Consider the following 15042-nt stretch of genomic DNA (forward strand, 5'->3'; position numbering starts at 1 on the left):
CACCACATTTTCAGGCAATGAACTCCAAATCATAGCAACTTGCTCCAAAAAATAAGCTCTTCTCATTTTCCCTCCTGGATTTTTGGCCAATTATCTTAATTCTGTGTTTTTGTATTCAGTTGTGGGACATGGGCGTCACTGGCTCATCAGCATTTATTGCCCATCCCTAGTTGCCCTTGGAGGGCAATTGAGAACTAACCACATTGCTGTGGCTCCGGAGTCATTGTAGGCCAGACCAGGTTAGGGCAACAGATTTCCTTCCCCAAAGGATATTAGTGAACCAGATGGGTTTTTCCGACAATCAACAATGGCTTCATGGTCATCAGTAGATTCCTAATTCCAGATATTTTTACTGAATTCAAATGCCACCATCTGCCGTGGCGGGATTCGAACTCAGGTCCCCAGAACATTTGGTGGAGTTTTTTGAGGAAGTGACAAAAACGGTTGATGAAGGAAGGGCCGTGGATGTCGTCTATATGGATTTCAGTAAGGCATTTGACAAAGTCCCACATGGCAGGTTGGTTAAGAAGGTTAAGGCTCATGGGATACAAGGAGAAGTGGCTCGATGGGTGGAGAACTGGCTTGGCCATAGGAGACAGAGGGTAGTGGTCGAAGGGTCTTTTTCCGGCTGGAGGTCTGTGACCAGTGGTGTTCCGCAGGGCTCTGTACTGGGACCTCTGCTATTTGTGATATATATAAATGATTTGGAAGAAGGTGTAACTGGTGTAATCAGCAAGTTTGCGGATGACACGAAGATGGCTGGAATTGTGGATAGCGAAGAGCATTGTCGGGCAATACAGCAGGATATAGATAGGCTGGAAAATTGGGCGGAGAGGTGGCAGATGGAATTTAATCCGGATAAATGCGAAGTGATGCATTTTGGAAGAAATAATGTAGGGAGGAGTTATACAATAAATGGCAGAGTCATCAGGAGTATAGAAACACAGAGGGACCTAGGTGTGCAAGTCCACAAATCCTTGAAGGTGGCAACACAGGTGGAGAAGGTGGTGAAGAAGGCATATGGTATGCTTGCCTTTATAGGACGGGGTATATAGTATAAAAGCTGGAGTCTGATGATGCAGCTGTATAGAACGCTGGTTAGGCCACATTTGGAGTACTGCGTCCAGTTCTGGTCGCCGCACTACCAGAAGGACGTGGAGGCATTGGAGAGAGTGCAGAGAAGGTTTACCAGGATGTTGCCTGGTATGGAGGGTCTTAGCTATGAGGAGAGATTGGGTAGACTGGGGTTGTTCTCCTTGGAAAGACGGAGAATGAGGGGAGATCTAATAGAGGTATACAAGATTATGAAGGGTATAGATAGGATGAACAGTGGGAAGCTTTTTCCCAGGTTGGAGGTGACGATCACGAGGGGTCACGGGCTCAAGCTGAGAGGGGCGAAGTATAACTCAGACATCAGAGGGACGTTTTTTACACAGAGGGTGGTGGGGGCCTGGAATGCGCTGCCAAGTAGGGTGGTGGAGGCAGGCACGCTGACATCGTTTAAGACTTACCTGGATAGTCACATGAGCAGCCTGGGAATGGAGGGATACAAACGATTGGTCTAGTTGGACCAAGGAGCGGCACAGGCTTGGAGGGCCGAAGGGCCTGTTTCCTGTGCTGTACTGTTCTTTGTTCTTTGTTTGTATTCACTGAGTTTTTGGATGAATAGTCTAGCAATAATACCACTAGGCCATCGCCTTCCCGCAGAGTCCCCTGGTTACAGGGCCTCCTGGCAGGCAAATAGTTTATTCTTAGTTAATCGACCAAAACCTTTCATAATTTTGAAAGCAAAATCTTAAACTTGTCAAGTTGCAATTTATTTGGCCACTAAACTCATCCTTAGTGAGATAAAAGCAACAGGTGAGGCAACATTTCCCCCATCCATTGGGGACAGCCTATTATCCCACTGCTGCCCAGTGCTCCTAGGACTATTGAGCATCAGATTAGTTGACAGCTCTCTTGAAGATGGACATTCTGTTCCTGAGGGTAGAAATCCTGCTTCCAGAGTGTCAACAGCCAACTGGCAATTAGAATTTAGAATTTCTACAGTGAAGAAGGAGGTTATTCGGCCCACTGACCACAGTCCCAGCCAGGCCCTATCCCCATAACCCCACATATCAACCCCACTAATCCCCTGACACTAGGGTCAATTTAGCGTGGCCAATAGGCCTAACCTGCATATCTTTGGACTGTGGAAGGAAACTGGAGCACCCGGAAGCAACCCATGCAGACACGGGGAGAATGTGCAAACTCCACGCAGACAGTGACCCATGCCGGGAATCGAACCCAGGTCCCTGGTGCTGTGAGGCAGCAGCGCTAACCACGTGTCACCCCTTAAATGACAGAAGGGTAGCTGTTCATCCATGGGCAGCCTCTCTACTGATTTTTTTTACCCCAGGGGACAAGGGTGTAAAATTTGTGTCACCCGGCTGCAAAAAGCTAACACTGAACCAAACTTCAAACTGACGTCTGACTGGTTCACTGCAGTTCAAAAGAAACCGAAATCATCAGTTTGACAAAATATTCTTATGTGGAAAAGGAATGTGTTTGACTCTGTAGCACTAAAATATTTAATATATTAAATTATTAGTATTTGATTGACATCATGTTGGTGAGGTAAATGCCTTTAAAGTTTACTAAAACCATAAACAGATTTTGGTTTCGATGATTTTGCAGAGACAGACAATAGCAAGACCCTGTATTCAGTATCATACTACTTGGCTGTGGCTTCTCTCTGTTCAAGGTCCTGCCATTGATATGCTTTTTTTTAAACCAAAGCGTCCTTGAACGCTTTTCAAACTCCAGCTTGTCACATCTAGAATTTTGTGCTGGATAGTACATCAAAGTCTCGGAAGAAGCTTGCTTGCAGTCATTACCCTCGAAACCATAGCACAAGCATATTCCACATGAACACAGATGTATTTTTTAAAGCGTGCCCAGTGAAATCCAAACAAAAGTAAAACTCCTTAACTACATGAGGTTTAGGAAATGTAGCCCCAGTAGATAGGAAGAAGCGCTAAATGGCAAAGGACACCTCAGTCCCTTATTTCAAGGGTACAGGCAAATTTTGAAGACAGTTAGCACACACAGGATAGAGTGATATCGAATACCTTTGGGAGTTACCTCCAGCAAACAATGCGCCACCTCCCACCGGCGGGAAACACATGGCTGGGAGGCCAGAGAATCACGCCCCAATCAGCAATTGGCTACATTTACTCCACACCAAGAAGTACATTGTAGCATAGAATGACACAGCAGAAAGAGGCCGGAAAACTGCCCAATTAGCCACAATCCGACAGCCTTGCAATTAACTCCCTTCAAATATTTATGCAACTGCTTTTGTGATCAACATTATAATTAGGGTGGCCATTTCCAAATTTCCAAAAAGGAGGACATTGCCCCAGTTCGAATTGAATGACACAATGACGCTGGGTTGAGAGTCTCGCAGGTTCAGCGCATTCTGATTGGTCAGTGCGTTGCGATTGGCTAACGAAGATGTCAATCACATTGAGGGGCGTGTGTTGATGACAGCACAGTCTGTAATTGGTTACAATTGTTGAGCTTCATTTTCATTGTTCTTTAAATTCAGCCGAATGGAGCTCACGGATTGGATAAAGTAGCTGTCAGTCAGTGGGCGCAGAGCGTCTATTGGATAACCGTGGTGCATCAATTTCCGATTGGTTTTCCCAGCTGCCGGTCACAGCCTTTAGTCAGACCCAAAAAAAGGAGGACAAATTAACGTCTGGCTCGAGTTGGCACTGGACGGAGGACAGAGTGCTCAAAAGCCGGACTGTCCGGCCTAAAGCCGGACGTCTGTCCGGCCTAAAGCCGGACGTCTGGCCTCCCTAATTATAATCTACCATGGGTTGTAAGTGCTTTTCTTCGTGAGACGAGTGAGGTGGTTCATACAGAGTTAAATATTGTTTGTGGAATGGTCAACAAAGTAATAGTAAGAAGTTTAACAACACCAGGTTAAAGTCCAACAGGTTTATTTGGTAGCAAAAGCCACACAAGCTTTCGAGGCTCGAAGCCCCTTCTTCAGGTGAGTGGGAATTCTGTTCACAAACAGAACTTATAAAGACTTTATAAGTTCTGTTTGTGAACAGAATTCCCACTCACCTGAAGAAGGGGCTTAGAGCCTCGAAAGCTTGTGTGGCTTTTGCTACCAAATAAACCTGTTGGACTTTAACCTGGTGTTGTTAAACTTCTTACTGTGTTTACCCCAGTCCAACGCCGGCATCTCCACATCACAACAAAGTAATGCCATTGAGTTTCCTATTCCAATTCAAAGTCAAACCAATCTATGAAATCTCAAATGAATAAACAGGTTGTCCAGACGTCATGAACCTTCATGTGGCAATTAATTTTATTTCTGTGAAAATCGATGTTTCAACATTTATATAGTAGATTTTGTTGGAAACCTAAGCAGCAAGCAGGTTTCAAGCTTCTCTAAACTCACCACTGTCGAAAATTCATGCAGAAAAGTTAAAACCACAAGTTTTTCCAAGCTGTTCGTCAGTTACACACAATAATTGGTTTCCTGGGGACTATTAAACCATATTTGTCCGTTTTTGTTTATTGTGCTTTGCTGGGCATGTTAATACCTTTGGCAATCAAAAGCAAGTCGAAGGACCGTCCTCTGATCTTTCTGTCCTACATGTCTTTAATAACAAGTTTTTAGCCCTTTAAAAAAAAGCAAATGGAGAGATCCAAGATTGCTTCATTTTCTAAAGTTGTAAAGTAGAAATAAGATAAAATATATCAACAAAGAACAAAGAACAGTATAGCACAGGAAACAGGCCCTTCGGCCCTCCAAGCCTGTGCTGCTCCTTCGTCCAACTAGACCAATCGTTTGTATCCCTCCATTCCCAGGCTGCTCATGTGACTATCCAGGTAAGCCTTAAACAATGTCAGCGTGTCTGCCTCCACCATCCTACTTGGCAGTGCATTCCAGGTCCCCACCACCCTCTGTGCAAAAAACATCCCTCTAATATCTGAGTTATACTTCGCCCCTCTCACCTTGAGCCCGTGATCCCTCGTGATCGTCACTTCTGATCCGGGAAAAAGCTTCCCACCGTTCACCCTATCTATCCCCTTCATAATCTTGTACACCTCTATTAGATCTCCCCTCATTCTCCACCTTTCCAGGGAGAACAACCCCAGTTTACCCAATCTCTCCTCATAGATAAGACCCTCCATACCAGGCAACAGCCTGGTAAACCTTCTCTGCACTCTCTCTAACGCCTCCACGTCCTTCTGGTAGTGCAGCGACCAGAACTGGACGCAGTACTCCAAATGTGGCCTAACCAGCGTTCTATACAGCTGCATCATCAGACTCCAGCTTTTATACTCTATACCCCATCCTATAAAGGCAAGCATACCATATGCCTTCTTCACCACCTTCTCTACCTGTGTTGCCACCTTCAAGGATTTGTGGACTTGCACATCTAGGTCCCTCTGTGTTTCTATACTCTTGATGACTCTGCCATTTATTGTATAACTCCTCCCTACATTATTTCTTCCAAAATGTAACACTTCGCATTCATCCGGATTAAATTCCATCTGCCACCTCTCCGCCCAATTTTCCAGCCTATCTATATCCTGCTGTATTGCCTGACAATGCTCAGCGCTATCCGCAAGTCCAGCCATCTTCGTGTCATCCGCAAACTTGCTGATAACACCAGTTACACCTTCTTCCAAATCATTTATATATAACACAAATAGCAGAGGTCCCAGTACAGAGCCCTGTGGAACACCACTGGTCACAGACTCCAGTCGGAAAAAGACCCTTCGACCGCTACCCTGTGTCTCCTATGGCCAAGCCAGTTCTCCACCCATCTAGCCACTTCTCCTTGTATCCCATGAGCCTTAACCTTCTTAACCAACCTGCCATGTGGGACTTTGTCAAATGCCTTACTGAAATCCATATAGACGACATCCACGGCCCTTCCTTCTCAACCGTTTTTGTCACTTCCTCAAAAAACTCCACCAAATTTGTAAGGCACGACCTCCCTCTTACAAAACCATGCTGTCTGTTACTAATGAGATTGTTCCATTCTAAATGCACATACATCCTGTCTCTAAGAATCCTCTCCAACAACTTCCCTACCACGGACGTCAAGCTCACCGGCCTATAATTTCCCGGGTTATCCCTGCAACCCTTCTTAAACAGCGACTCCACATTCGCTATCCTCCAATCCTCAGGGACCTCACCTGTGTCCAAAGAAGCGACAAAGATTTCCATCAGTGGCCCAGCAATTTCATCTCTCGTCTCCCTGAGCAGTCTAGGATAGATGCCATCAGGCTCTGTCAGTTTTAATGTTCCCTAAAAAACCTAACACTTCCTCCCTTGTAATGGAGATTTTCTCTAACGGGTCAACACCTCCCTCCGAGACACTCCCGGTTAACACGTCCCTCTCCTTCGTGAATACCGATGCAAAGTATTCATTTAGGATCTTCCCTATTCCCTTGGGTTCTAAGCATAATTCCCCTCCTTTGTCCCTGAGAGGTCCGATTTTCTCCCTGACAACTCTTTTGTTCCTAACGTATGAATAGAATGACTTAGGATTCTCCTTAATTCTGCCTGCCAAGAACATCTCGTGACCTCTTTTTGCCCTTCTAACTCCCCGTTTGAGTTCTTTCCTACTCTCTCTGTATTCTTCCAGAGCTCCATCTGTTTTCTGTTGCCTGGACTTAACATACGCCTCCCTTTTCATTTTAATCAGATCAAGAAGTAGAAACTGCTGCATTCTTTTTAACAGAATATCAAATCTTAGAATTGTGCAACACAGAAAGAGGCCACTTGTCCCATTGGGGCTCTCAGCTCTCTTGAGGAGCTACCAGTAAGTTCCACTCCCCTCAGCACATGCATATCTTTCATTTTTAGCTGTTGATCCAATTCCCATTTGAAGGTCCACATAAAAGAGGCAAATATGTATGGTGTTGTACATTTACAGGAAGATCCCATTATTGAGACCATGTTGTATAAAAGAGATGAAGGATATCAACATTTCATTTCTTAGGGTCAAAGCAATTTCTGTCCTTTTTAAACAGAAAATAGAGAAATCAAAGTGAAGATCGAAGACTGCATTGAATCCACATGACGTGTCTGGGTCAACGTATATTGCTCATCCCTAATTACCCTCCATTTCAGAAGACATTTCAGTCCACCAGAGTGCTGTGGGTCACATGTAGGCCTGACCAGGTAAGGACGGCAGATTTCCTTCCCTAAAGACATTAGTGAACCTGATGCGTTTTTTCAACAATCGACAACGGTTCCATGGCCATCATTTGACCTTTATTTCCAGATTTTTATTGAATTCAAATTTCACCATCTGTCTTGGCGGGATTTGAACCTGAGTCCCAAGACCTTGTTCTGGGTCTCTGGATTACTAGTCCAGTGACAATACCACTGCGCCATTGCTTCCCCATACCCCACAATACACCAAGAAGTGGAGATTGATACCAAACTTTAAATCCTGAAGACAGAAGTAGCTGGAAAAGGGCTGAGGAAGGATGACACTCCGTGGTTTTGAGCTGGGATAGAACAAGAGAAGGCATCAAGATCCCTCATTTCCTGCCCACCGGTCAATCAAATGTGTAGCAGAGAGGATAAATCAATGACATCTAAAAACCCTTTGTGAATGCTCCCCAGCAAATGGAATGGGGTCATAGTGACTTGGGATGGGGAGAAATTGATAACAGGGCATGAGAGAGAGAGGACATTGTGGCAAGGGGCAGATCATGCATTCAGGCCCAAGTCAGAGAAAGGTACACATGGCTTGAAAAGGGGAGGTCAGATAGAGAGAAACTGTGATTAGCAGGGGAGGCCAAAGATTTCCTTGCTGGAAGTGGCATCTTGTGGGAGAGAGTGGAGTCAGAGTGGAGGAGCTCCCACCTTCCTTTCGCTGCCGTTTTTCCAGCCCCTGGCAAACTGTGAGTAGCACTGAATTACAAATCAGGCTCACAATTGCATGTAATTTAAATACATTCACGAATGGGTCATTTCCACAGGTAGGTGCACATATTCACTGCTCTAAAACAGGTGGTGGTCACTTGTGTAGTGTTGGGGATATGTGCTCCTTGTTCCACCCCACGTACCTGAGCCTGTTCAATTCAATTGTGTAGGATTCATATTGAGAACATCATTTATCCAGGCTACAATATGCAAGTTTGTCTCTCACCCAGTTCTTCACATTCACTGATCCAAGCTTGACTTAATGTCAAAACCTGACTCTGAATTCAAACAACAAAGTATCAACTCAAACCTAGACAGCAGAATGTTGTTTTTTATACAGAGCACAGAATGAGATAATTATAAACACAGAAAGAGGCTATATGTCTCATCATGTCTGTTCCAGCTCTCTGAACGGTTACCAATGAATTCCACTCACACAACAAAACCAGAAAATGCCGGAAAATCTCAGCAGTTTTGACAACATCTGTGGAGAGAGTATAGAGCCAATATTTCAAGTATGGATGCCCCTCTGTTAAGCCTCTCAGTTGAAGTCCAGTAATAAAAGATGATGCAAATTAAGCTTCTTCGCAAATTTATTTTATTCTCTTTCACAACTCCACACACACACATCTAACACCGAGTGCCACCTGTAGCCCCTTTATATATTCCGGTGAGTACCAATAAACAATTAACATACCAATTAGGTTGAAAGTGGAAGGTTGCAGTTAACACATTCCTAAAACTTTCTAGTCTCAAAACATTAACTTTGTTTTCTCTCCACAGATGCTGTCAGACCTGCTGAGATTTTCCACCATTTACTATTTTTGTTTCTGATCCCAGCATGCGCAATAATTTGCATTTATCTTAATGAATTCTACTCCCGACTTTAGCTCCAGAGTCCTACATTTTTCTGTTTTACGTATAGATTCAATTCCCTATTGAAAGTCAGCATAAGCACTCTGAGAGGAAATTATATTCAGTGTTATGTGTCCTATTACTTGCAATATATTGCATACATGAGGGGAGGTTTACAAAAACTGCATGCGCTAGTGTAAGAAATGAATTTGGAATATGTTACCATTTTTGCTCTATCTGGACTTTGTGTCAAAGTGATTCATACATCGACTTCAATGACACAATAATCCAACACCCAAGGTCAAAATTGCTCTTGAAGGAAACTGCTCATTTTCAGATATCTAACTCATTCCCAACTTTAAACCTCAAGCACGGGCTTTTCCATTTGTTCACTGTCAAATGTTGTAACTATGCTAAGTGCAAAGGGAACAGTGCAGTGTACCTGAACCCATCTCTAAAGTGTAGCTACATTAAAAAAACCCGCACGTGTAACCATTTTTATAGATGCCTTATATTCCTGTGACATCTACTTCATTTATAGCAGAAAACGAGTACAGTGATGCATCATTCTTTGAAACGTGCAGCTGACATGGAAAGGGTTAATTACCATGAGTCTATCACTTCACGCTGCTGAGGAGGTAGATAAAAGCTTGACTTTATACAAAGGGAACATACCCAACTCTACCTTACATATGCCATTGATGCAGATATCCCTGCTGTTTGCAGCCTCAGTACATGACGTTCCGTCAACCACTGCGTCAAGCATCTTCTCAGAGAACTGTCCATCAATGGGCCGGCAGTGCAGTTCACAGGGATTCGCTTAAAGAATGACAACAAGTTAGAACCCTTGGGTTATAATTCAGCTCAAAACATGCAATTCAATTCCTGACCAAAACTTTAGCAAACAAAAAATGATAAGCAGCAAGTAAAGTATTGACATAATTGATTTCCCTCTCTCTTTACCCTCAACGACTGACAATATTCATCTTCTTTTCTAGTTTTGCTTCCATTGAAACAAGATTACATTCTACTTGGCTGATAATAACAACACTTCAAATCCTTTGACGGTATCACTGTGTAAGGAAACGCTTAAAATTAATGATGAAAAATTGTTTTCAACCAGGTGAGATTTGTGCCTTAATTCCTGGTGTGCACTTGGAATGGTGAGACCTGATGCTGTCGCCATGAACTCATGGCATGGCCTGTCCAGAATCTCCCACTGTAGTTTGTAACAGTAACCTGAGCAGAAATGGCAAAAACAGCCATGAATAGTTTTGGGGGCGGAATTCTCCCGCCCCGCCTGCCACGGAAATCATAGTGAGCGGGACAGGACCATGCAAAGGTCCATTGATCTCGGGCAGGATTTTCTGGTCTTGGGGTGAGCGTGGCCGGAAAATCCCACCCCCAGACTTTCCATCAGTTTCCCACAAAGTTACAGTGGGTGATCATGCAAGTTCCTTGGCAGATAGTGACAACAAAATCTAATAATCTGTATTTATCTCATAGTGAAACAACATATCTGTCCACCAAGAACCAAGCAAATCCAAAAGGCAACTTTTATAAAAGTCCCACATGGATTGGGTATTAATTTTCAAATTTCTGTTTCAGTTTAGCTCATTCTGCACAATAATATCCACAGTGTATGATTTGAAAAAGAGCAACATTTGAGAAACATAAAATAACACATATACTCATGTAAAAATCAAATTTTGAGATGAATGTTTAGGCAACAAGTTAAGGGGTCGACTTTTCAAAGAGGTAATGTTTCTGAGGGGCTTACTCTCGAGTAAAACACATCCGTTCGGCACACGTAACAGGATTCGCAAAAGAATGCGCAACGTCATTGGAGAACCAGCAACCAGAACAGCTACTTACTGTCTCTCTCATTCTCCACACGCTGGGAGAGGAAATGGCAGCATTGACAGAGCCTGCGGTTTCAATGCTGCTCGGGGGGCCAGTGGAAGAAAGAAAATGGAAGGGTTGTGCACCTGGAGGACACCAATGATTTCCAGCCCTTGATTTGTTTTTTCACTTGTGAGAATTGGGTGTCGCTGGCTATCTCAACATTTATCGGCCATCCCTAATTGCCCTTCAGAAGGTGGTGGTGAGCTGCCTTCTTGAAACACCACAGTTCCTGAGTTGTAGATGCACCCACAGTGCTGTTAGGGAGGGGTTCCAGAATTTTGACCCAGCAACAGTGAAGAAATAGCGATATATTCCCAAGTCAGGATGGTGAGAGACTTGGGGAGGGGGTATTCTCCCAAAAGTGCTGAATTGGCGCGAAAACCAGTGTAAATGACGACTGTTTTTTCAGTGCAACTTCAGACCCGAATCTCCCCACTCTGTGCAACGCAGAGGTCACAATCGTAAATATCATTAAACACGTGGGTGGGCTTCACACTAAACAGCCTGAAATCGAGGGGATGTGAGGGAACCCGGTCATGCGCACATCTCTGGGAGATTGCTGAAAAGACCTCCCGGCATCCAGATCACTGCCCTTCAACCACCACAGACATCGCTGGCCTCATTGCTGCCCCCCCTCCCCCATAGAAACATCACTGTCTCCTCCCATACAGACATCGCTGGCCCCCGCTCTCCCCCCACACAGACATGGCTGACCGCTCACCCCATGCCCCCACGGATCCGGATAACACGGGCACTCCCCCCTTGGAGACAGCAGCTTATTGAATGGCAGCCAATCAGCACCCCGAGGAATGCATGACACTCATTTGAAAGCAGTCATCAATATCTCTCACAAGGATTGTTGCCAATGGGCCCTTGACTGGCCAAAGTCACTGCACCTGCACTCCCCTAATAAGCCAGAGCTGTGTATAAGCTGCAGGAATGGACACACAGCCAGTCACGCTACAAAGATGTCTTCGAAGAAAGCAGCACTGGGATTCACTGAGGCCAACCAGGAGTGCCTGCTTGATGCCATGGACGAGAGGCGTGAGCGGATCTTCCCCAGCCAGGGCCCTCACCTAAGGGGTGCAGTCGCCACAGCACTGTGGGAAGAGGTGGCAGAAGCAGTGAATGTCAGGAGCCTGACACCGCGCTCTGGCCAGCAGTGTCGGAAAAAACTGTACAACCTTCTTTGATCAGCAAGGGTCAGTGAGCATCCCACTTGGAACCCCACAGATGCTTGGCACGGATCTCAAACCATACTTAGATATCTGAAGGGCATGCTTCAAGGCAACCTTCCACCAGGAACAAAATCCAACCCATTGCCCTCACCCCTCAACGAGCACCCTTTTCCCTGAAACTGCCAGTACAACGCCCGAGACACAGGTGGTGGTGTTCTCAGGTATCTGCTGCTTTTGTCCTTCTCGATGATAATGATCACGGCGTTGGAAGGTGCTGCAGAAGGAACCTTGTTGAGTTCCAGCAGTGCAACTTGTAGATGGTACACACTGCTGACACTGTCCATCGGTGGCAGAGGGAGTGAAAGTTTGTGGAAGTATTCCATCACACTCCCGACTTATGCATTATAGATGGTGGACAGGCTTTGGGGAGTCAGGAGGTGAGTTACTTGCCACAGGATTCCTAGCCTCTGACCTCCCTTAACAGCCTAAGATCTTCGAGCTGCAGTTCCAGCTCCTTAACACGGCCCCTCAGGAACCGCAGCTCGACACACCCCTCACAGATGTGGATGTCCGGGAGGCCAGGTGCCTCCAGGACCTCCCACATCCTACACTGGGAACAACACGCTGGCTTCACACTCATATTTGCCCCTTTATACCAAGGCACACAGAGAAAAGTAAACAAGAATGAAAAAACTCACCCCTGCTCGCCCTGTCCCCCGAAGTCCTGTGAGCCAAAGCCCTTATAGCTCACACTCTGCTTCCCACACACTCTGCTGCCCGCTCCCGACGCTGCCCGCTGTATACTGCAGCCTACCTTTTATACTTCGCGCGCTTAAAAAACCCTTCCCAGACTCTTTAGCAGCCCACTTCCGGTTTTCAGTTTAAAATTAAGAAAAATACCACTACAAAAATAAAGGCAAAAAAAAGCACACTAACTGACTCAATAAATAAATAAATAAATCTCTCACCAGCACTCCTGCCACAAATCACTCCCTCTCTGCTTGCTCCAGTGGAACAAAATCCACTGTGAGTGTGTGAGTAAACCTGAGCATCCAGAGAAAATGATGTGGAGATGCCGGCGTTGGACTGGGGTAAACACAGTAAGAAGTTTAACAACACCAGGTTAAAGTCCAACAGGTTTATTTGGTAGCAAAAGCCACACAAGCTTTCGAGGCTCTGAGCCCCTTCTTCAGGTGAGTGGGAATTCTGTTCACAAACAGAACTTATAAAGACACAGACTCAATTTACATGAATAATGGTTGGAATGCGAATACTTACAACTAATCCAGTCTTTAAGAAACAAAACAATGGGAGTGGAGAGAGCATCAAGACAGGCTAAAAAGATGTGTATTGTCTCCAGACAAGACAGCCAGTGAAACTCTGCAGGTCCACGCAACTGTGGGAGTTACAAATAGTGTGACATAAACCCAATATCCCGGTTGAGGCCGTCCGCGTGTGTGCGGAACTTGGCTATCAGTTTCTGCTCAGCGACTCTGCGCTGTCGTGTGTCACGAAGGCCGCCTTGGAGAACGCTTACCCGAATATCAGAGGCCGAATGCCCGTGACCGCTGAAGTGCTCCCCAACAGGAAGAGAACAGTCTTGCCTGGTGATTGTCGAGCGGTGTTCATTCATCCGTTGTCGCAGCGTCTGCATAGTTTCCCCAATGTACCATGCCTCGGGACATCCTTTCTTGCAGCGTATCAGGTAGACAACGTTGGCCGAGTTGCAAGAGTATGTACCGTGTACCTGGTGGATGGTGTTCTCACGTGAGATGATGGCATCTGTGTCGATGATCCGGCACGTCTTGCAGAGGTTGCTGTGGCAGGCTTGTGTGGTGTCTTGGTCACTGTTCTCCTGAAGGCTGGGTAGTTTGCTGCGGACAATGGTCTGTTTGAGGTTGTGAAAACCCATGGAGACACAGGGAGAATGATATTTATATGGCTAGTCCAGTTCAGTTTCTGTCAATGGTAACCCCAGGACATTGATAGTGGAAAATTAAGCGATGGTAATGCCATTGAATGTCATGGGGTGATTGTTAGATCCTCTCTTTTTGGAGACTGTCATTGTCTGCCACTTGTGTGGCATGAACGTTACTTGCCATTTGTCAGCCCAAGCCTGGATATTATCCAAGTCTTGCTGCATTTGGACATGAACTGTTTCAGTATCTGAGGAGTTGCGAATGATACTGAAAACTGTGCAGTCATCAGTGAAGAGCCCCACTTCTGACCTTACAATGGAGGGAAAAGCTCATTGATGAAGCAGCCAAAGATGGTTGTGCCGAGGACACTAGAAGAAAATTGCACCGAATCTCTCAATAAAATTGGTAAGCTGAGGGCAACGACTGAGGACCTGGCCTAATTCATTTATTTACCAAAAACAAATTATTGCAGATGCTGGAATCTGAAACAAAACCAGAAAATGCTGGAAAATCTCAGCAAGTCCGACAGCATCTGTGGAGAGAGAATAGAAACAATGTTTCCAGTTTGGGTAACCCTTGGTCAGAGTTGATGAAGGGACATCCAGGCTCAAAACGTTGGCTCTATTCTCTCTCCACAGATGCTGTCAGACCTGCTGAGATTTTCCAGTTTTGTTTCATTTATTTGAAGTTCAGTCTGGAAGTAGCTCCCTGCATCCTCTTTCTATGTGCACTGTTTATTATTCGACTCTAATCTGCCAGTTGCTCTCCCTGGTGTATGTCATCAGGGTGTTTCAGAGCAATTTACAATTAATTAAGTGTCTTTCGAAACATAGGCACTGTTGTCATACAGGCAAATGTGGCAACTAATTTGCACACAGCATGACCCTGCAAACAGCAGAAAGATCAGTGATCAGATAATCTGTTTTGATGGCTTTGGCTGAGGGTTAAATGTTAACTGGGAAATCAAGAGAATTCCCTGCTCCTCTTGGGAAATTCAACTCAGCTCCAATTTTACACTCTGAAGTCAGAGATAGTGCAGAAGTGCAGCAGACATGCAGCAGGAGCAGTCATTGGAAGTGTGGTGTACCCTAGCTGCAGAGAGAGGCAAGAGCCGTGTGCTCCATGGAAAAAAGGATTGCTTGGTATGCAGGGCTATCCGACAGACGATGGCTCGGTGAGCTGCAGAGGAAATGGTGATCATTACTGGGGATATCTGCTGCCTGTAGAT

General features: G+C 45.2%; 1 protein-coding gene across 1 annotated transcript in view; it reads right to left on the reverse strand.

Moving 5' to 3' along the window:
• Positions 1-15042, reverse strand: part of LOC144498747 (A disintegrin and metalloproteinase with thrombospondin motifs 12-like) — a 557508-nt gene that overhangs the window by 185029 nt on the left and 357437 nt on the right. The window contains exon 13 of the mRNA XM_078220368.1: positions 9498-9631. Within this exon, the coding sequence (XP_078076494.1) occupies positions 9498-9631 (134 nt within the window). The remainder of the gene's footprint in view (positions 1-9497; positions 9632-15042) is intronic.

Source organism: Mustelus asterias, chromosome 1 (genome assembly GCF_964213995.1).
Source record: "Mustelus asterias chromosome 1, sMusAst1.hap1.1, whole genome shotgun sequence".
Lineage (NCBI taxonomy): Eukaryota > Metazoa > Chordata > Chondrichthyes > Carcharhiniformes > Triakidae > Mustelus > Mustelus asterias.